This window comes from Sus scrofa, chromosome 2 (genome assembly GCF_054392235.1).
Source record: "Sus scrofa isolate SSC_HxYL_T2T_F1_AM1 chromosome 2, Sscrofa_HxYL_maternal_Yorkshire_Landrace_v2.0, whole genome shotgun sequence".
Taxonomy (NCBI): domain Eukaryota; kingdom Metazoa; phylum Chordata; class Mammalia; order Artiodactyla; family Suidae; genus Sus; species Sus scrofa.
The window spans coordinates 147,510,377-147,530,927 of NC_139384.1; the positions used below are offsets into that span (position 1 = coordinate 147,510,377).

Here is a 20,551-nt window from a genome sequence, read left to right on the forward strand (position 1 = left end):
TATGCTTGTGATTTTGCCAGGTAGCATCTCATGTACATCAAAGTAAAGCATGATTTTGATGAGGAATGAAACTTAGGCTGCATGCCCTGAGTGGATAAATTTGGAAAGAGAAACTGTGATTTTTTTTTGGGGGGGTGGATTTTTCTTAACTACTATATATTGCTCTGATCTACCCTCTGCTTCAGGATACACCTCTCTTAAATATCTTGGGAGGCTATTTAATTATTGAAGGAACTCAGTTTAATCTCCTTTTGTTCTAACTGCAAAGACTATCCAGTACTGATGAAATAATAATGACTACATTGGGTCATCTTAAGCCCATCAAAATGATACAGACAGGAAAGGAGCTTGGAAGAATAACTATATGAATACATGCCCAAAATACCGATTTATTCATTATTCTCTTCAGATTGAAGGTATTTCATTACAAACTAACATGAGCCAGCTATCCATTTTAAAAATCACCCCAAACTTAGTGACATAAAATGATAATTTTTCAATCTCTGTTTCTGTGGATCAGGAATTTGGAAAGAGCTCAAGCTGGGCATTTCTGGCTCTGGTCTCTCAGGCAGTAGCAGTCCAGTGGTGGCTGAAGCTGGAACAGAATAGGGTTGAGATCAGCTGGTGATGAGCCTGTAGTTTCCGGCATTTCTTTGCAAGCAAGTTCGAACTTCCGCAGAGCATAGCAACCTCAGGACATCCTTCTACTTACTGTGTCGGTCAATACACGTGTGCAAGCCTCCCAGCAATAAAGGATAGGGCTGTGTAGCCTCAGAAGTCATAGAGGATCATTTCATATACGGCTACATTCTGTTGGTTATATGTCAATCACAGGCCCACTCAGATTCAGGGGGAGGGGAATTAGGTTCTATCTACTGATGGGGCAGTGGCAAAATTACTTTGCACAAGAGCATGTGGGATGGCGAATATTATTGTGGCATGGAAGTCATTGTCAAATACACTTTGCCACGGTGATCTGAATGAAGTAAATACTTTGTTGATGAGGGAGAGAGAGAAAGAGGTTCTCATGACTCATCAGATTTAAAAAATCTAGGCAAACCTTATCAAGGCGGACAAAACAGCCTTAGTACAAGTGTGTAGCTGTGCATAACAATTCCAATTATTGTCACGTTCTTGTCTGGAAAATCCCCAGGCCTATGCTGTTGGTGCACAGAATTCACTTCAGGCAAAGAAAGAGCAGGATGCCAACTTTCTCCCCCAACCTCCCCAGAAACGAAAATAAAATCAGTTTCAAACCTGAAGGCATTCCTCACTGAAAATAAGTGCATGTGCCACCTGGTGGCGAGACAGTCAAATGTGCATTCTATCCTGTTGGCTGGATTTATTGAGTTGTCCTCAGAGGCTCTATCTATAGCATTTACTGAAAGACAACAATTCTAACATGTGTAAGTGCCTCTGTCCAAACAGCCAAAATACAAAGGGAACATTACATGTTATGGGAAATTCACATTTAACTGGGCATCCCGTGTTTCACCTGGGAACTTTTAAAGGGTAGCACACGTAAGGCAGGCGACGCGGCGAACTGACCCTCGATGGGGCACTCGAGGAAGAAGCCTCTGGGGCTTTCCGGCCGGGGAACGAAGCGCCAAGGCCCCCACTGCCGTGTGAAGAAAGAAGGTAATGGGCTTTCGTGGAAGCTCGCCCAGGACTTGGGGGCCCGGAAACCGAAAAGATCCGAGACGGCTGGCGATTGGCTCCTAAACAGCCCGGGGCCCCACGGCGCAGGCCAGAGGCCAGAGGCGGCCGCCCGACTCCAAGATGGCGCCCGCGGAGGAGGCTGCCAGCGGCCAGGATGGCGGCGCGGGGCCGCGCCCGCGCTCCCGGGCTCTCCTCCCCCTGCCTTCCTGCGGCGGAGAGCGCGCCTCGCGCGGCCGTGCGCCGTTTGCCCTTCGGCCTGGGTGGTGCGGCCGCCGCCCGCCCCGCACCATGCGACTCCTTGGCTGGTGGCAGGTACTCCTATGGGTGCTGGGGCCTCCGGCCCGCGGCCAGGAAGGTGAGTGCGGGCTGGGGGCGCGGGCGGCTGTGTGCGAAATGCCCGGGGAGGCGGCTGGCTCCCCCGGCAATGCTCTTTCACCTGCGCGAAGGCCTGCTCTGCGCGCTTGGCCTCTCCCAGGCGCCCACCGGAGCGCCTCTCCCCGCGTCATCCAGACCTCTTTCCCGGTGGTCCCCGCTCCAGGTCTGGCGTGGGGGGCGGCGGGGCGAGATGCCCGGGCCGTGTTTAGGCCCCTGAGCAGGTGGCTGTCAGTTGGGAATGAAGTGCTTACCAAGGCGGAACCTCATGTGCTGAGCGAGCACTTTATTATTAATGATAGTCGTCATAATGAAAGCGACATGAATGGTGCCTTTATTAGGAGCCAGGAACTGTGCGCAGTGCTTTCCACCACGATCTCATTTCGTCCTCCCACCGACCCTTACAGATGAAGATGCTGAGCCAAGAGAGACTAAGTCATCTGTCGATGTTTGCCCTTCTGACAATGGGCAGAGACTGGCTTTGGACTGCAAAGCCCCCACTGTACTGTGCACCCTGCTGGACCGCTTTATTGAGAAGGCCGCTTTTGCTCAGGTGCCTGTGTGAAGGATAGATGAGAAAAGGACAGGAGACTCCCAGGGCAGCCCGGTGCTCCCAGACCTGCTTTCACCTTGGGGAAGGCAGCCACCTGGAGGCACGGCTTACTCTCAGCCTCCTTCACTCCACTCCTCACAGTCCCCCTGTTCAAGTCCAGACCCTTTTGGCCTTGCTTGTCATTCACAACTTCACAGGAGTAGGCAGGTCTTGACTTTCCCTGTGGTGTCCTAGAAAGAGGCCCAGCGGCCAGCTTGCTGAGTACTGAAAAGGAATGAAAGGGGAGTTCCTGTCGTGGCTCAGTGGTTAACGAATCCGACTAGGAACCATGAGGTTTTGGGTTCGATCCCTGGCCTTGCTCAGTGGGTTAAGGATCTGGCCTTGCTGTCACCTATGGTGTAGGTCGAAGATGCGGCTCGTATCCCGTGTGGCTGTGGCTCTGGCGTAGGCCAGTGGCTACAGTTCGATTGCACCCCTAGCCTGGGAACCTTCATATGCTGCAGCAGCGACCCAAGAAATAGCCAAAAAAAAAAAAAAGTAATGAAAGGACTCACTATGTGCCGGGCAGTGTGCTTAGTGCCTTTTTAGCATCATCTTATTTGATTTTTGTGTGTGTGTGTGGGGGGGGGGGGGTTGTCTTTTTAGGGCTGCACCTGTGACATGTGAAAATTCCCAGGCTAGGCTGCCCTTGAATCAGAGCTGCAGCTGATGGCCTACACCACAACCATAGCAACGCAGGATCCTTAATCCACTGAGCAAGGCCAGGGATTGAACCCGAGTCCTCATGGATATGTTTTTTATTTGTTTGTTTGTTTTTCTATTTGGGGCCCACACCCAAGGCATAAGGAGGTTCCCAGGCTAGGGGTCCAATTGGGGCTGCAGCTGCCAGCCTACACCACAGCCACAGCAATGCAGGATGTGAGCTGCATCTTCGACCTACACCACAGCTCATGGCAATGCTAGACAATGCTAGATCCCTGACCCGCTGAATGAGGCCAGGGATCGAACCTGCAACCTCATGGATACTAGTTGGGTTCATTACCACTGAGCCATGACAGGAACTCCTCTTTTTTTTTTGCTTTTTTTTTTTTTTTTTTTGCTTTTTAGGGCTGCACCCGTGGCATATGGAAGTTCCCAGGCTAGGAGTCTAATCGGACCTACAGCCACTGGCCTATACCACAGCCACAGCAACACCAGATCTGAGCTGCATCTTTGACCAATACCACAGCTTACGGCAATGCTGGATCCCCAACTGAGCCAGGCCAGGCATTGAACCTAAAACCTCATGGTTCCTAGTCAGATTCGTTTCTGCTGCGCCACGACAGGAACTCGAGGCATTCCTCATCTTATTTAATTTTTAAATGCTTGTGAAGGATATGTTAACATTCCCATTTTATGGATGAGTAAATTGAGACTCAGCATACCCTAAGTCTTTTACTGAGATCAAACAACACGAAGTTGAGCAGCCGCGATTCAAGCCTGTGCCCTCACAGTCAAAACTCTGTGCTACACTTAACCACCAGCCTCTGAGAGGGGCTGACACGTGCTGGAGGTCTTCTGTTTGTCTCTCAGATCATTCTTCAGCCTTCTCCACCCTTCCCGGTACCCTGAGAAGCTCCCTTCTCTGGAGTAAACAATTGGCTCTTCTGTCTCCTGGCTTCTGTTGGGTCGGCATGAGGGGAGGGTATTGCTTCTCTCAGTTCCCTCCCTTAAGAGGATCACAGGTCAGCCGTGTCCCTCTACTGAACATAGTGGCTTCTAGAAGGATGTTCTCGCCGTTGCAAGGTTTCATGACTGCTTTTCTCTCTGGATTCTTGAGGTCTGAGTGGTAACTGGCTCTTCTGCTGTTACTGCCCTGAGGTTCCTTAACATTGCTTTTGGTTTCTCTTTACCCAGCCCACATGTTGGTGGTACCTTTATTAAGTTCTCTTCCAGTCGTCTGAGTTGCATGTGCTGTTTCCTGGCAGAACCCTGGCAGATTCAGCCGTCACTGTGAGCCTACCTGGCAGGCAGGGTCATACCATGCAGACCTGAGACTCATGCCAGCCATAGGTGGGTCCGTGGTCGTCTTGGCCAGGTCACGAATGGGATGAGGACTGAGGAAGCTTCACCAGCGGGCTCTTTTGGGGGGATGGCTGAAAAGCCAAGGCATTTTTTTTCTGCAGAGGACACCACTGGCCAATTAGCAACTGGAGGTGGCAGTGCTGCTCAGGTATCAAGGAACAGGAGGCAACTCCTGACTTCAGCAGCTCACACCCATCTTCACTAGGTGGTCAACTAGCAGCTTCTGACTGAGCCCCCATCATGTGCCATATGCTCTGTTGGGCACTTGGGGGGTGGGTACAGTGGAGAGCCGGGTAGAGAAATGGGCCCACCCTCCTGTCTAATGGAAGAGGCAGGCATGAAGTGACTACAAATAATTAAGTAAACTGCAAGAGTAGAAAACGCTTCAAGGCAAGCCCCAGGGCATTGTTGGATGCTGTACTGGGAGACCCCTGTGCCTCGAGGGTCTGGGAAGGTGAAGTTCACCTTCCAGAGGTGGAGTTTGGGGTGAGACCTGAAGATGAATCACATTAGCCAGAAGAAGAGAGGGAGTGAGGGCTTCCAGGCAGAGAAACAGCCCTCGGGACAGCTCTGAGGGAAGAGGGGAGAGCGTGGGTGATCAGGGGCCAGAACTGTCTCCTGGCACCTGTTGGGAGTATGGACAGAGGCCTCATCACCTGGGGCCCGGTAGCCATGCTACGAATGCAGACTCTTTCACAGCGCAGGGGGAAGGCCCTGAAAGGGTTTTAGCAGGGGGGCGACATGATCACTTTTGCCTTTGCCTTTCAGTTCCCCCGGGGTTGCCGTGAGAAGGATCTGGAACGGGGGTGGAGGGCCAACCAGGGGGATGCGTTCAGTGGCTGCAGCACAGATGGCTGTGGCCTGGGCTGAGGAATGTGAGTGGGGATCGGAGCACTGGATGGGTCCAGAATGTCTTTGGCAGAGGAATTAATAGGACCTAGTGGTGGTTCCTGTCCGTCTCTTTGGATTGAAACATCAGTCATAACCATCACCACCAACACCATCACCACTGTAGCCACTTACGGAATGTTGCCATGTGCCGGGGAACATATACATCTTTTGTCCTTTAATCTGCAGGTCTGCATTCCAGTGGTATTTTCTCTCTTTGTTAGATGGGCACACTGAAAATTTCCTATGGAAAGTGTGGGGTGCTGCCTCTCTAACCCTTGGCTGTTTTTGGTCCTCTCCATTTGGCTCCTCTGCCATGGAAGCCATTGTGGAAAAAAAACAACAAAACAAAAACAAACAAACCCGTGGCCAGTAAAGAGCCTTCTGAGAAAAACCAGAAGGTCTGAAGGAGCTGACCTAGGCTAGGGCTCCTTGGCAGAGTTGGAATGGTGCCCCCACCCTTGTTCTGCACACATATCCCTTGCTGCCAGTCATGCAGTAATTCCTACTTTATGCTTGTCTCAAACTGTAATCGGCGTGTTGAATTACGAAGCAATCTCTTTTAAAAGGTGTATTACCATGGCAGGGTTCAGTGGCTCTCATATGTAGGTTATTTCTTAGAGTGGAATAATTCAATGTTTCCCTTCCTTCCAATACTCACATGACAAAATTGGTACCTGAGGGCATAAGCAATTCTTTTTTGAGGGTTTAACTCAATGAATTTAAATTTGGGGGTTAACTCAATGAATGAATTTGATTACATTTATAGTTGTACAATGATCATCACAACCCAATGTTTTATAGCATTTCCATCCCAAACTCTCATCCCACCTCCCCACCCTCAGCCTGTCTCATTTGGAAACCATAAGTTTTTCAAAGTCTGTGAGTCAGTATTTGTTATGTGAAGAAGTTCAGTGTCCTTTTTTTAGATTCCACATCTAAGTGATAGCATATGATGTTGGTGTCTCACTGTCTAGGCTAACTTAGCATGATAATTTCTGGTTCCATCTGTGTTGCTGTAGATGCCATTATTTCGTTCCTTTTAACGACTGAGTAATATTCCATTGTGTATATGACCACATCTGCTTTATCCACTCCTCTGTCAATGGGCATTTAGGTTGTTTCCATGTCTTGGCTATTGTATATAGTGCTGCAATGAACATTGGAGTACATGTACCTTTCCCAGTCATGGTTTTCTCTGGATAGATGTCCAGGAGTGGGACTGCTGGATCAAATGGTAATTCTTAGTTTTCTGAGGAATCTCCATACCATTTTCCATAGTGGTTGCACTAATTTACATTCCCACCAATAGTGTAATAGGGTTCCCTTTTCTCCACACCCTCTCCAGCATTTATTGTTTGTAGACTTCTTGATGGTGGCCTTTCTGGTTGGTGTAAGGTGGTACCTCATCGTGGTTTTGACTTGCTCTTTCCTAATAGTGATGTCAAACATTTTTTCATGTGTTTTTGGCCATTTGTATGTCTTCGTTGGAAAATTGTCTGTTTAGATCTTCTGCTCATTTTTGATGGGGCTGCGTTTGGTTTTTTTTGATATTGGGCTGCAGGAGGTGTTTATAAATTTTGGAGTTTATATTGTCAGTCAATTCATTTGCAAATATTTTCTCCCATTCTGTGGGCTGTCTTTTCGTTTTGTTTGGGGTTCCTTTGACGTGTAGAAAAATTTTGTTGTTGTTGTTCCTCATCTGTACTGTCTATTTAGATGTCTTCATGGGAGGGGAAACAAACACCCCTGACTTAACATTCTAGATTTCTGCATCGCTCAGACTCCCTTTTGATTCTCTGTAAGGGACATCTAGCCATTTTTACATGAAGGTGATCAGAAGAACCAGATTCTATGTGGTGCCCTGATTTTTTTCTCTTGAGATTCGTTTAGGAGATTGGCATTCTCCATTTACTTTAGGGGACCTAAAATGTTGATTAGGTTCAGAGAGAGCAGATCTCTGCAGACCTCGGGCATTTAGGAGTAGGGTTGGTCCCCAAATCTGGTCCCCTTTGTTCTCCTCCAGACTTTTAGCTCCTCTGACTTTATTTCCTAAGAACAATCCAGTAAACATGTTTGTTTTTTCTTATGATTATACAAGCAGTACATGCTTCTCAACCAAAGGCTGCAGAAAGCCTGCCATGCACACCACATTGACAAGCTCCCTGTCCAGGCACCCGGCCCCTCTGCTCTAGGTCATAGTCAAAGAAATGGTTGACCTTCTTCTGTCAAGGACCTACCTTGCTTCCCAAGCTCTGTACTCTGCTGTATCTACCCTGTTTTTTCACCTCTCCTTGCTTATCCTCTTGCCCATCAGCTTTCTATATGCTTAAATTTCTTCTATGTCCTAAAAACTAAAACAGAAACCTGCCTTAGCCTCCCGCCTGCCCATAACAATTACCTGGTCTTTCTTGTCCCCTTTAGAGCTAGACTTTCAGAATGAATTGTGTACACTTATTTATGTGGCTGCCATTTCTGGTGCTCTTCATTGTTTTGTGTAGACACATTTCCATCTGGTATCATTTTTCTATTGCCTGAAGAATTTTCTTTAAAATTCCTGTCATGTGGGTCTGCTGGAGATGAGTTCTTTCAGGTTTTTTACGTCTGAAAACATTTATTTTGCCTTTGTTTTTCTTCTTTTTAAATTTTTAAAAATTTTTTGCTTTTTTTTAGGGCTGCACCTGCAGCATGTGGACGTTCCCAGGCTAGAGGTTGAAGTGGAGCTACAGCTGCCAGCCTCCTTCACAGCCACAACAACTCAGGATCCCAGCCGAGTCTGTGACCTACACCTACAGCTCATGGCAGTGCCAGATCCCTGACCCACTGAGTGAGGCCAGGGATCGAACCCACATCTTCATAGATGCTACTTGGATTTGTGTCTGCTGTGACACATGGGAACTCCCTTGCCTTGTTTTTGATAGATATTTTTGCTAGGTATAGAATTTTTTTTTATTTTTCAATTCTTTAAAGATGCTGCTCTTCTTGCTTGCATTGTTTCCAATAAGAAATCTGCTCTTGGTGTTCCCATGGTGGCTCACCTATTAACGAACCCAACTAGGATCCATGAGGATGCGGGTTTGATCCCTGGCCTCGCTCAGTGGGTTAAGGATCCGCCATTGCTGTGAGCTGTGGTGTAGGTCACAGACATGGCTCGGATCTGGCGTTGCTGTAGTGTAGGCTGGTGGCTATAGCTCCGAGTGGACCCTTAGCCTGGGAACCTCCATATGCCTCAGGTGAGGCCCTAAAAAGACAAAAAGAGAGAGAAAAAAAAAGAAATCTGCTGTCATCTTTGTCTTTGTTCCTCTGTACATAGCATGTCTTTTTCTCTCTGTCTGCTTTTAAGATTTTTTTTCTTTGTCACTGGTTTGGATCAATTTGATTATGATGTGTTTGATTATGATGTCTAGTTTATTGAGCTTGGGGTTTGTTGAGCTTATTGGATCTCTAGATTTATAGCTTTCATCAGGTTTGTAAGGTTTTCCGCTATTATTTCTTCGAATACTATATGTGTGTGTGTATATCACTTTTATATATATCTGCATATCTTTATCTCATGTTTCCTTTATCCACTCATCCATCGATTGCTTCCCTGTCTTGGTTTCATAAATAATGCTGCAGTGAACATGGGAGTAGAGTCACCTTTTCTAGTTAGTGTTTTTTTTCCTTTGGATGAATGTCCAGAAGTGGAATTGCTAGATCACATGATAGTTCTATTTTTTATTTATTTTTTTTTTTTTGTCTTTTTGTTGTTGTTGTTGCTATTTCTTGGGCCGCTCCCGCGGCATATGGAGGTTCCCAGGCTAGGGGTCGAATCAGAGTTGTAGCCACTGGCCTACGCCAGAGCCACAGCAACGCGGGATCCGAGCCGAATCTGCAACCTACACCACAGCTCACGGCAGCACCAGATCCTTAACCCACTGAGCAAGGCCAGGGATCCAACCCGCAACCTCATGGTTCCTGGTCGGATTCGTTAACCACTGCGCCACGATGGGAACTCCTTTTCTTTTTTTCTTTTTTTGGCATTGTGGTCTTGATCTGCATTTCAGTTTGGGTCTTTTTTATATCTTACGCTCTTTATATCTGCTTAACTTTTTAAACATGCAATGAAGTTATTACTGGGCTTTTTTTTTCTGTTTTTTTTGTTTTTTTGGCTTTTTAGGTCCACACTCTCGGCATATGGTGTGGACCATATCCAGGTTAGGGGTTGAACTGGAGCTATAGCTGCCAGCCTTCGCCACAGTCACAGCAATGCAGGATCTGAACTGCATCTGCGACCTACACCACAGCTCATGGCAATGACGGATCCTTAACCCAATGAGCAAGGCCTGGGATCGAACCTGCATCCTCATGGATACTAGCCAGATTCATTATCACCGAGCCACAACAGGAACTCCAAGTTATTACTGTTTTAATAGCTAATAGCCTCACCTCATGATTCTGACATCTCTGTAAGTTCTGGGTCATGTTTGTTTGATTATTCTCATTATGGATAATAAGGGAGAATTTCCCTGCTTCTTTGCATGCCTGGTAATTGCTGATTGGATGCCAGACATAAATTTTACCTTGTTGAGTGCTGGATAGTTGAGTGTTCCTATAAATATCCTGGGCTTTGTTCTAGGATGCAGTTAAGTTACTTGAACACTGTTTGATTCACTTGTGAGGCTTGCTAGATGGGAGCAGAGCTATATTTACTTTAGGGTTAATTGGGCCCCACTACTCAGGCAAGTCCTTTTTGTGTACTTTCCCCGGTGCTCTGCGACTTAATGTTTTCCTTCTAGAGCGTGGGGTCAGATGCCATTCCCAGCTCTCTGAGTGCTGGATACTGTTATCTCTAGACCTTTTGAGTGGTTTACTTACACGCTGACCAGTATATACTCAGGCGGGCCCCTCCGCAGACCTCCAGAGTCCTCTTTCTGCAGTTCTCTCATCTCCAGTGGTCTGTCTGGCAACCTCTAGCTTTCTTGGTCTTTCTGGCCCTCAGCTGTATCACAGCTGGAGGAGTCTTCTGGGCCCTCCCCTGAGACGTGGTGGGAACTCCCTCAGAGGGTAGCTAGAGGGCTCTTCTCATTCACTTCCTGTTTTGCAGTGATCACTGTTCTGCTTTGCCTCACAGCTAGTCTCCTGAAACGATTGTTTCTCATGTTTGGGTGTTTTTTGTTTGTTTCAGGAGGGAGGGTAAATCTGGTCCCTGTGGCTTCTCTTGGCCAGAAGCACATTCCCAGAGCGTGTTCTCGAATTGCTGAAAGAATCTGCAGGCCTCCGTGGAGGTGTTCTCTGAGTCACCGCACAACTGGGTGTACCTTAGGAAGCTCCCGACCCCTCCCAGCTTTGAAGCCAGTTGGTCATTCACGCACTGGTAGACGTGCTGTTTGCACGCAGAGCTCAGTGCATGGTTGGTGGCTCCCAGCCACGTAGTGGGCTGGTCGCAGTGCCGGTGGGCTCACATGTGTCCCCTAGAGTCTGGCCGCTGCTATGGAGGTAATGAGAAGTGGAGTCACTGTCGCAGAGTCGCTTGCTGAGTGGGCTTCCCAGGACTCCTTCCTTACCTGGACCCTTGGCCCCAGGCCTTCCCATGGCTCCAAAGTGAGAGGCAAGTCCTCCTCTTCTCCCTGCTGCTGCCCCCGCCCTGTTGGGTGCACCTGTAGCCCTCCCAAGGGCGGCTGGCAGGAGAGCAGCGGCCACCTGCAGAGGCCACCCCAGGAAGGAGCTGCTGCTGGCTCTAGCAGTGTTCCTCGGGCATTGCCGCCCAGCAGCCCCCGAGGTGTCATGGGGGAGCGTAAGGCCCTTTCTGGAATAGCAGACGGAAGACTCCGCGCCTCCACTCGGCTCTGCTGCTGACTGGCTGGTGCCATTGGGCACTACACTTAACGTCTGTGTACCTCAGCTTGGCCTTAAGTGGGGTTGATAACCCTTGTCCTGCACATCATACAGAGCTGTTGGAATGGGTGCCAAGATGCTTTGCCAGAGAAGAATCTTCCATAAAGCCATCTTTATTTTCTTGGATATTGTCATGAAGCAAACGCACTTGTTGAAGTGTTTGCATTGTCGTTGTTGAATTGGCTGTCAGCAGGGGGATGTTTTTGCTTATAATCCACAAGGCAAGGAGCGAGTGTGTGTGAGGCTCCGTGTTAGCCCCGGTGCTGGTGTTGGTTAATCTGGGACCTCCTGTGACCTGCAGGACCTGGAGAAGGCTGGGTGGCTCTTTGACAGTTTCATGGGAAGGTAACTTTTCTCTCCATGGGGGAAAATTTTGTATTTGAGAACAGTCATTCCTTGGGATTCATTTATTTTGATGTCAAGTATGGCGGTGAACATGCTGGCATGTTTCAGTTGCAGAGAGCAGATGGTCAGAGGAGCAGCCCGCGTACCCCTTCCAGGTCGGGGCTGTGTACCTGGGTGAGGAGGAGCCGGCAGGGGGCCCGGCGGGCCCGGACGCGGCCGCAGAAGAGGCCGCCGTGCTGGGGCTGGAAGCCGATGGCGACCGCGTGGTGATGTTGTCGGTGATTCCCGGGGAAGCCGAGGACAACCTGAGCCCGGAGCCCAGCGGCGGTGGCACCTGCGGGGCCGGAGGGCAGGAGGACTCGAGGTGCCATCTCCGGGAGAGCCTCTTCTCTCTGGACAGCTCTGGAAGCTTCCCCGAGAGGGAGGAGGAGTACTACACGGAGCCCGAAGTGGCGGACTCCGACCCCGCCCCCGCGGAGGACGCCAACGCCACCGAGAGCCTGAAACCGCCCAAGGTCACCTGCGAGGAGCGGAATGTGTCGGGCTTGGAAAACTTCACTCTGAAAATTTTGAATGTGTCACAGGTAAGAGACAGTTCCTTGGTCCTACGGTTCTCCTTTTCAGCACATTGATTTTATGAGCTGAGACTCCGGAAACGTTCAGATGGAGGGTCCGCGTCCTCATGGCCTAAGGGGGAGAGCAGGTAAGGGCGGCACCAGTGAACCCTGACTTGTGATGTTGGTAGGGGAGGGAGGAGGTAGATAACTAGTCTCAGGTATGCTTTCTAGGCAGCCCAAACCTAGTCATCCTGGGGGTAATCTCACCATCAAGCCTGGTCATAAAAATCCCAGTGGACAGATAAGCGCTCGGAATCAGAATCGTAGCATTTTTCTTCTTCTAAAGGAGGCATCTTTTACGGAGGCATAAAAGGAAAATAGCCGAATTACAGGAATTGTAATTTAGTATTGCTTAGATTAGTCCTATCCCTGAGAAGTATGTTCTATTGAGGGAAAGTTTCTTTCCTCCCAAGTGTGTGAATCTGGTGTTTACTCTGCACTGAGAGCTGACCCATTTGCCCAGCCCAGCCATGCTTTTCCAGCTAGTTGGATAAGTGGTCGTTGCAAAGAGAATACTGGGGTACAGGCGGAGATTTCCTGTAGGATTGTTAAAGCCAGAGAGTAGAATGAACACAGGCAGCTTAAGTAAGAGGAGGACCCCAGCTCTGAAAGCTATGATTGCTTATTTTAAAGCAGGTACTTGGAGTTCCTGTTGTGGCACAGAGGAAACGAATCTGACTTGGAACCCTGAGGTTGCGGGTTCGATCCCTGGCCTCCCTCAATGGGTTAAGGATCCGGTGTTGCCGTGAGCTGTGGTGTAGGTCACAGACACAGCTTGGATCTGTGGCTCTGATTGGACCCCTAGCCTGGGAATCTCCATATGCCGTGGGTGCGGCCCTAAAAGGACCAAAAGGCAAAATAAATAAATAAATGAGGTACTTGCGGTGCATTGAGTGCCCCTCCAAGCAGGTGACAGCGCTGGCCTCACACTCTCTCCCAGTGCCGGGGGCGGGGGTGGGGGGGATTCTGTTCTCTGCTCTGTGGACTCTTGTGTGGGTGTAACACATGAGCAGTGCGAGCATTCTGAGTTTGGGTGGTGGCAGGGACGGTGCCCCCTCAAACTGCACTAACCTTGGCCAGATACATGGACCCAACTGCTTAGCACAGACTCGGATCTGCTGAGGTGATAGTTTGGGTCTGAGACCACAGTGGTTTCATAATGCCATTAGATCATGTGAGATGCACAATTCCAAGGTTGGGGCAGTGGCCCGTACCCTGTGAGTACTTAGTATATTAATTGATGAGTTATGAGAAATATATATATATATATATTGGCTTTTTGAGGCTGCACCTGATGCATATTGAAGTTTCCAGGCTAGGGGTGGAAGCAGAGCTGCAGCTGCCGGCCTGCACCACAGCCACAGCAACACAGGAACCCAGCTATGAATGCGACCTACACCACAGCTCACGGGCAACACCGGATCCTCAACCCACTGAGCAGGGCCAGGGATAGAACCTGTGTCCTCGTGGATACTAGTTGGGTCGACGGGAACTCCGAATTATGAGAAATATTAAAATTGCCCTATAGTGATTAATATTAAGTGAGCTGAGAGGAAACTTTAAGTTTATGATGTGTCATTTGATAGTACTTCTCTGCTGATTCTTGGATCCATGTGGTTCCAAATCCAGAACGTTGTTCAGGAGCTACACTCCTGTCTCCTTCCTATCCCTGCCCCCAGCTCCTCTCCCCAATGGCAGCCGGGGTTCCCGTTTCTTGGGTGTCCTTCCAGAAAAAAGCGCATGTCCTTTCCTGCTGACTTGAACCCTTTGTTTCTTTTGCCGCAGGACCTTATGGATTTTCTCAACCCCAACGGTAGTGACTGCACGCTAGTCCTGTTTTACACCCCTTGGTGCCGATTTTCCGCCAGTTTGGCCCCTCATTTTAATTCTCTACCCCGGGCCTTTCCAGCTCTTCATTTTTTGGCACTGGATGCATCTCAGCACAGCAGGTATCCTCCCTAAGTGGGGTTTATGTCGCATCCTCTTGGATGACAGGTGCCGTTCCTCGGAGGTCGTAATTAGTTAAACCAGGAGCAGAGGAGGTAGGCGTGGACTTGAGCTTTGCAATGGACTTGGAAGGGAGCGAGAGGCAAGTGTGAGTCGTGAGGATTGTCACATTCCTGAGGGAGCCGATGTTGTCACTTTCTGGAGGCCCCTTAGGAAGGAAGACTATTCTCTGCCCAGTGGGATTTAAAGCTGCTCCGCCTGGTGGCAGGGCACGGGGTAGAGGACGTTTTAGGGTCCTGGCAGGACTGAATTAGCAAAGCTAGCGTGCTAAGTAGCATCTTCCTTTGTGACTTTTACCGGCAGTTGAGGTCCCCACCCTGGCAGCCTGACTCTGGGCACCCCCCGCTTTATGTTTACCGAGGATTTCTTTCGTATTTTTTCCTCTTCTCCCTCTCCTGCCTTCCCTCTTTCTTTGTGCTTCCATATATTCTTTTTTTTTGTCTTTTTTTTTTTTTTTTTTTTTTTTTTTTTTTTTTTTTTTAGGGCTGCACCTGTGGGATATAGTGGTTCCCAGGCTAGGGTTACAATCGGAGCTGTAGCTACTGGCCTACACCACAGCCACAGCCACACCCGAACCGAGCCGAGTCTTCGACCTACAGCACAGCTCATGGCAGTGCCGGATCCTTAACCCACTGAGTGAGGCCAGGGATGGAACCCGAGTCCTCATGGATACTAGTTGGGTTCACTAACCACTGAGCCATGATGGGAACTAGTGCCATATATTCTTGACTGCATGTTCTTAATAGACATTCATTAAATTTAATGAATAATTTTAGGCCTTTGAAATACCTTTGTTATATATTCTTTCATATCGCTCAGTGGGGTTTTGTCTTTTCTCAATGTTCAGTAAGATAAATTACAAAGCACTTGGTCTAGGTGTTGTGTGTTTGCCACAAGTGCTGTGCCTGTGCCTGGGGATGTCAGCTGTATCCCTCCTCCTCTCTGTCACCTGCTGCCAGCAGCTCACGAGGAGGTCGTGTGGAAATCAGTGTGCAAAGTCTGGAAGATGGTCAAGTTGGTGGTGAGAATGAGACACTGATTTTCAGAGTGGGTGATGGAACTACCATTGCTTACCTGGAATTGTTTATGAAGAAAGAAATGCCCAACAGATGATTCATTCCCACAAAGACCAGGGAGATATCTCGGTGGCCTGACCCAGGTTACGAACTGCCAGGAAGGCCATTTGCAGTCAATGTCTAGGTCTGACCGGGCCCCCCACCGCCCCCCAGCTAGCAGAGCTGGCTCCCAGCACCTGCGCAGTAGCCTTTGGTTATGGGTCCCCAGCCTGCCTCCCATTCCATGCAGGCTTTTATCATCTCCTTTGTTCCTTCTCTGTCTCTTTGCATCCTTGTCAGGGCCTGGAGTGGTGCCTTAGTGATGGAGAAAAGAAGATACTTGTTCTTAATGTATGGCATGGGGTGTACATTTGCCTCATCTGTTAATATTTATGTTACAGTCTGTCTACCAAAAAAAATCGTGATTATTCAATATGACCATTTTACTATTGGTGGTAACAGAGGCTTAAAGAGGTTAAATAATCTGCCCGAAGGTCACACAGCTGGCTCAGGGGCAGAACTGAGGCTTGAACCCAGAGGGTTTGGACTCCAGAGCTTATACCACTACTCTGTATTCTGTAAAAGTGAAACAACACTGCTCAGGTCATACTGCTTCCTGGTGTGTTTGTTAGATTGTAGATTCCTTTGCACCGACTCACCCACCGGATTGCTTTTCCCATAAGTGGAATCTTTTCTGAGGGATGGAGATGGGCATTCTGGAGAGTTTTTGGAAATTTCTTCTATCAAGCAAATGGACACCGTGTGCTTTGTCCATGAATTAGGATTTTCTGGTATGATCTGTTGCAGCAGATAGGACGGGAAGTAGTGGGGAATTGTGTCATGGAGAGCTCCGTGTGCACTAGAAGGCAACTCAGAGAGCAGAACAGGGAGGCCCTCGGCCATGACCCACAAGGAAGGCAGTCGGAAGCGTCTGCAAGCCTGTTGTTTGACTATCAGAAGCCTCCACGGGTCCCAGGAAACTGATCCTTTCTCATTTGTTTCCATCCATTCTGAGACCGTAATTGTGCGAGGAAGCCGCTCTTAGTTCGCGTGTTCTGACTGCTGCTTTCTCTTGTAGCCTCTCTACGCGGTTTGGCACCGTAGCCGTTCCCAACATCTTGTTATTTCAAGGTGCTAAACCAATGGCTAGATTTAACCACACAGACCGAACACTGGAAACGCTGAAGATCTTCATTTTTAACCAGACGGGTATGTAGAAGCCGTGCGCTGCGGAAGAAGACATTGTAATGCTTGGGGACTAGACCTTCTGCGGGTTCTGATCTGCCGTCAGCCTTATGTGCCAGGTTCAAAATTGGCTTTGGGGAGTTCCTGCTGTGGCGCACTGGGATCTGCAGTATCTCTGCAGTGCCAGGATGAGTGTTTGATCCCTGGCCCGGCAAGGCGGGTTCCAGGATCTAGTGTTGTCTCAGCTGCGGCGTAGGTCACAACTGCGGCTCAGATCTGATCCCTGGCCCGGGAACTCCATATGCTGCAGGACGGCCAAAAAAAAAGAAAAGAAAAGGTTGGCTTTGGGATGCAGAATTTCTTTCTTTCTTTCTTTTTTTTTTTTTTTTTTTTGTCTTTTTGCTTTTTCTTGAGCCGCTCCCACGGCATATGGAGGTTCCCAGGCTAGGGGTCAAATTGGAGCTGTAGCCGCAGGCCTACACCAGAGCCACAGCAACGTAGGATCCGAGCCGCATCTGTGACCTACACCACAGCTCATGGCAACGCCGGATCCTTAACCCTCTGAGCAAGGCCAGGGATTGAACCCGAAACCTCATGGTTCCTAGTTGGATTCGTTAACCACTGTGCGACGACGGAACTCCCAGAATTTCTTTTCTAATGCAATATTATGAGCCTGTTAAATGTCTCCCAGTCACTGGCAAGCTTAACATGAATAGGTGATATTAATGTGATTATAGATACCTCTAAAAAATATAACAGCTTTATTGAGATAAAATTCACATACCATACACCTGCAGATACATTTTTATATACATTATTCATTTAACGATAATATTTACATGGAAATATGCCTTAGTCGCTGTGTACACAGCGATGCATTTTCACACCGTGAACACCTGGGTAACCAGGACTCAGGTCCAGAAAGAGGGCGAGACCACCCCCTCTCAGCACCGTGGCTCCTGTCCTCCCCGGGGTAACTGCCATCTTCACTCCTCCCACCACAGTGTAGATCCTTGCTTTTGAACTTCCTGTTAATGGAGACGCACAGGATGGATTCTTTCGTGTCTGGCTGATTTCACTCACTATTCTATTTGCGGGATTCATCTGCATTGCTGTATATGGTCGTGCTTTGTTCATTTTTGTTGCTGTATCTTTTTTTTTTTTTTTTTGTCATTTTGCCTTTTCTAGGGCCACACCCGCAGCACATGGAGGTTCCCAGGCTAGGGGTCTCATCAGAGCTGTAGCCACTGGCCTATGCCAGGGCCACAGCAACACAGGATCCAAGCTGCATCTGTGACCTACACCACAGCTCACGGCAACGCCGGATCCTTAACCCTCTGAGCAAGGCCAGGGATCGAACCCACAACCTCCTGGTTCCTAGTCGGATTTGTTAACCACTGCGCCACGATGGGAACTCCTTTTTTTGTTTTTTGTTTTTAAATTTATCCATTGTAGATGCTGTTTGAATTCCTTGATAGCTGCCAAAACAAGGCCTTATTTTTATCTTGTAAGTTTGAGCACTGTATATTGATGAAACGTCCTTCATTGGAAAAGTTCACTCCTCGAAAGCTTTTTTAGGGCCGTACCTGAGGCATATGGAGGTTCCTAGGCTAGGGGTTAAATCGGAGCTACAGCTGCCAGCCTACACCACAGCTACAACAGCGTGAGATCCGAGCCTAGTCTGTGACCTACACCACAGCTCAGGGCAACGCTGAATCCTTAACCCACTAACTGAGGCCAGGGATCGAACCTGCATCCTCATGGTTCCTCGTCGGTTTGGTTTCCGCTATGCCACAACGGGAAAGCCTCCTCAGAAGCTTTAATGCCTCAATTATGAGTACCCTCCTTCATCTTGAAATATATTCACTGGAAGTAAATAAAAATCGTAATGTACCTCCCAATATATCCTTAGCGGTATGTAATTATTTATATCTAACGCAGCACAAATTGCTGCATTACTTTGTAGGCATAGAAGGCTTGTTGCCAGGTAGTTAGTTATTCCAAGTCTTGTACTGGACTCCTGATTGGCATTTGGCTTGCTGTGCAGAGAAGTAGCTCTTTTGCTCAATGCTTTCAGAAAGCTTAGAGCACAAACAGAATCTCGGAGGCATCTTTGGTAATCACTGATCCCAGTGGTGAGTAGTTGTTCCAATGATTCTTTCAGTAAATTACTTAAAAGCATTTTGAACTTAGCATTCCTTAACCTGTGAAAACATTCTGTAGATGCCTGAGTATAGCTTTACTAAGTGTTGAACTTTGGTCTTGAAAGAGAACAAAAGACATTGTACTGAGACCTTTCGGGTGAGTTTACGGAAATTCTAGTGTTTTAGCTTTGAACAGCTGAATGGATTCCTGCTCCTTTGATGTGGTGGGAAGAAAGGCAAGTTACAAATTATAGTGACAGGCAAGTGAAACCCACCCCAGATATACTAGCTGTGGTGTTTATTTTAAGACTGCGTATCATTTTGCATACCATGCAGAGTACTTAAGAGAAAAATCTGTAGCAGGTACATTTTCTATCTCATTTGAAATAACTGATTTCTCTTTCAGGCATAGAAGCCAAGAAAAATGTGGTGGTAACTCAAGCTGACCACATAGGCCCTCTTCCCAGCACTTTGATAAAAAGTGTGGACTGGCTGCTCGTATTTTCCTTATTCTTTTTAATTAGTTTTATTATGTACGCTACCATTCGAACGGAGAGTATTCGGTGGCTAATTCCGGGACAAGAGCAAGACCATGCGGAATAGCGACAGACTGAGGGGAGAGTTGGGAAGAAGAATTTCCAGCCTTCATTTCAGAAATTAATGCTGCAATCGCATACATTTTTCTCCAGTGAAGTGTTGACTTACCACGTCCGTCGGAGGACAGGAATCATGCATTTGTTGAACTCTGGAACGTGTCAAGAACTTATCCACTGGTGTTTTAGCTGGTACTGCAATAAGCAGATGCAAAAATAGTCAGTAGAAATCACCGTTCATGTTTCTGCTGCTTGAACATAACGCCGTGTTTTAAGGGAGTGATCCAGTTGGACACGGGAAGATGTGTTCTCGTGGAAGAGTGAGTAGAGTGACAGGATGCTCCCTAGAGAGGGGCAGGAATGAGACTTTCAGGTACCGTTTTAGAAACTCTGTGTATGTCTAAGAGGGTTGGTTTTCTGTTCATCCACCAATTCTTTCTCAGAGTCGGTAAGCAGGAAAGTGTTCTGTCATGGGAAGAATAACTTGAATTGGTAAGTGTGACCTTAGAAGTAGCACCGGATGGGAAAATAAAAAGATACCTTGGCATTCATGATCTCTGATTTCCCTGCATGGATTTGACGTTGTTTCTAGGTAAGGCGGGTGTTAACCAGCATGTACTGATTGAGTCTCAGAAGGTTCTCGGGATTGTGCTAGGTTTAGTGAGAGCCAAAAGAACGATCCAATGCTGTTCTTGCCCACAAGCTGGTTCTAGTCTAGTTTAGGACACATGCGTAGAAGAGACACAGCGTGTAGTTCACAGAACCTTTTGAAAAGCTGTTTCTAAAAGATCCCTTAAATCCAGATATGACAGCTGACTATGTAATGATAAACTCCTTTCACACGGATCACTTCCAGAGCTTTAGATGGAATAGGTCATTTCATAAGGCATCCCGAATTCCATGGACATAGAACCTTAGATGAGTCTCCTTCTGAGAGTGTAACATTTGGTGGTTTACACCTTTACACATCCCCGGTGGACAGCTTTGGCTGGGGTGGTCTCGGGCAGGAGGGGGCCCTGGCCCAGGGTCGTATCGGTATTATTCCCATTTTACAAGTGAGCACACAGGCAGATAGAGGGTGAATAACTGACACAGGTTACACACAGTATGTTGATGAAGCTGCGATTTACAACCTCACATGTATTTTTTCATTTGTACTTATAAGAAAAAAAAAAAAAAACCTCTCCGAATT

The 20,551-nt window shown here is 48.0% G+C and overlaps 1 protein-coding gene and 1 long non-coding RNA gene across 4 annotated transcripts; one reads left to right on the forward strand and one right to left on the reverse strand.

Annotated features, from left to right (window-relative positions):
• Positions 1-369: 369 nt before the first annotated feature.
• LOC102164851 (uncharacterized) lies at positions 370-2,231 on the reverse strand. Its single transcript, XR_014838809.1, has 2 exons — positions 2,096-2,231; positions 370-595 (listed from the first exon to the last, which is right to left on the reverse strand). It is a non-coding gene; the product is annotated as an uncharacterized LOC102164851 (long non-coding RNA).
• Positions 1,541-19,920, forward strand: TXNDC15 (thioredoxin domain containing 15). Of its 3 annotated transcripts, none has more exon segments than NM_001243618.1 (5): positions 1,867-2,014; positions 11,867-12,342; positions 14,161-14,324; positions 16,516-16,646; positions 19,173-19,920. In NM_001243618.1, coding segments are annotated over 5 exon segments (1,035 nt in total). In that variant the 5' UTR covers positions 1,867-1,947; the 3' UTR covers positions 19,370-19,920.
• The last annotated feature ends 631 nt before the right edge of the window (positions 19,921-20,551 follow it).

Excerpts from the sequence above, each read along its gene's own strand:
- TXNDC15 (XM_085009528.1), top strand. The coding sequence starts at position 12,028 with ATGTTGTCGGTGATTCCCGGGGAAGCCGAGGACAACCTGAGCCCGGAG. Across the intron at positions 14,325-16,515 it reads GATGCATCTCAGCACAGCAG|CCTCTCTACGCGGTTTGGCA; the intron begins GTATCCTCCCTA and ends TTTCTCTTGTAG. Across the intron at positions 16,647-19,172 it reads CTTCATTTTTAACCAGACGG|GCATAGAAGCCAAGAAAAAT; the intron begins GTATGTAGAAGC and ends TTTCTCTTTCAG.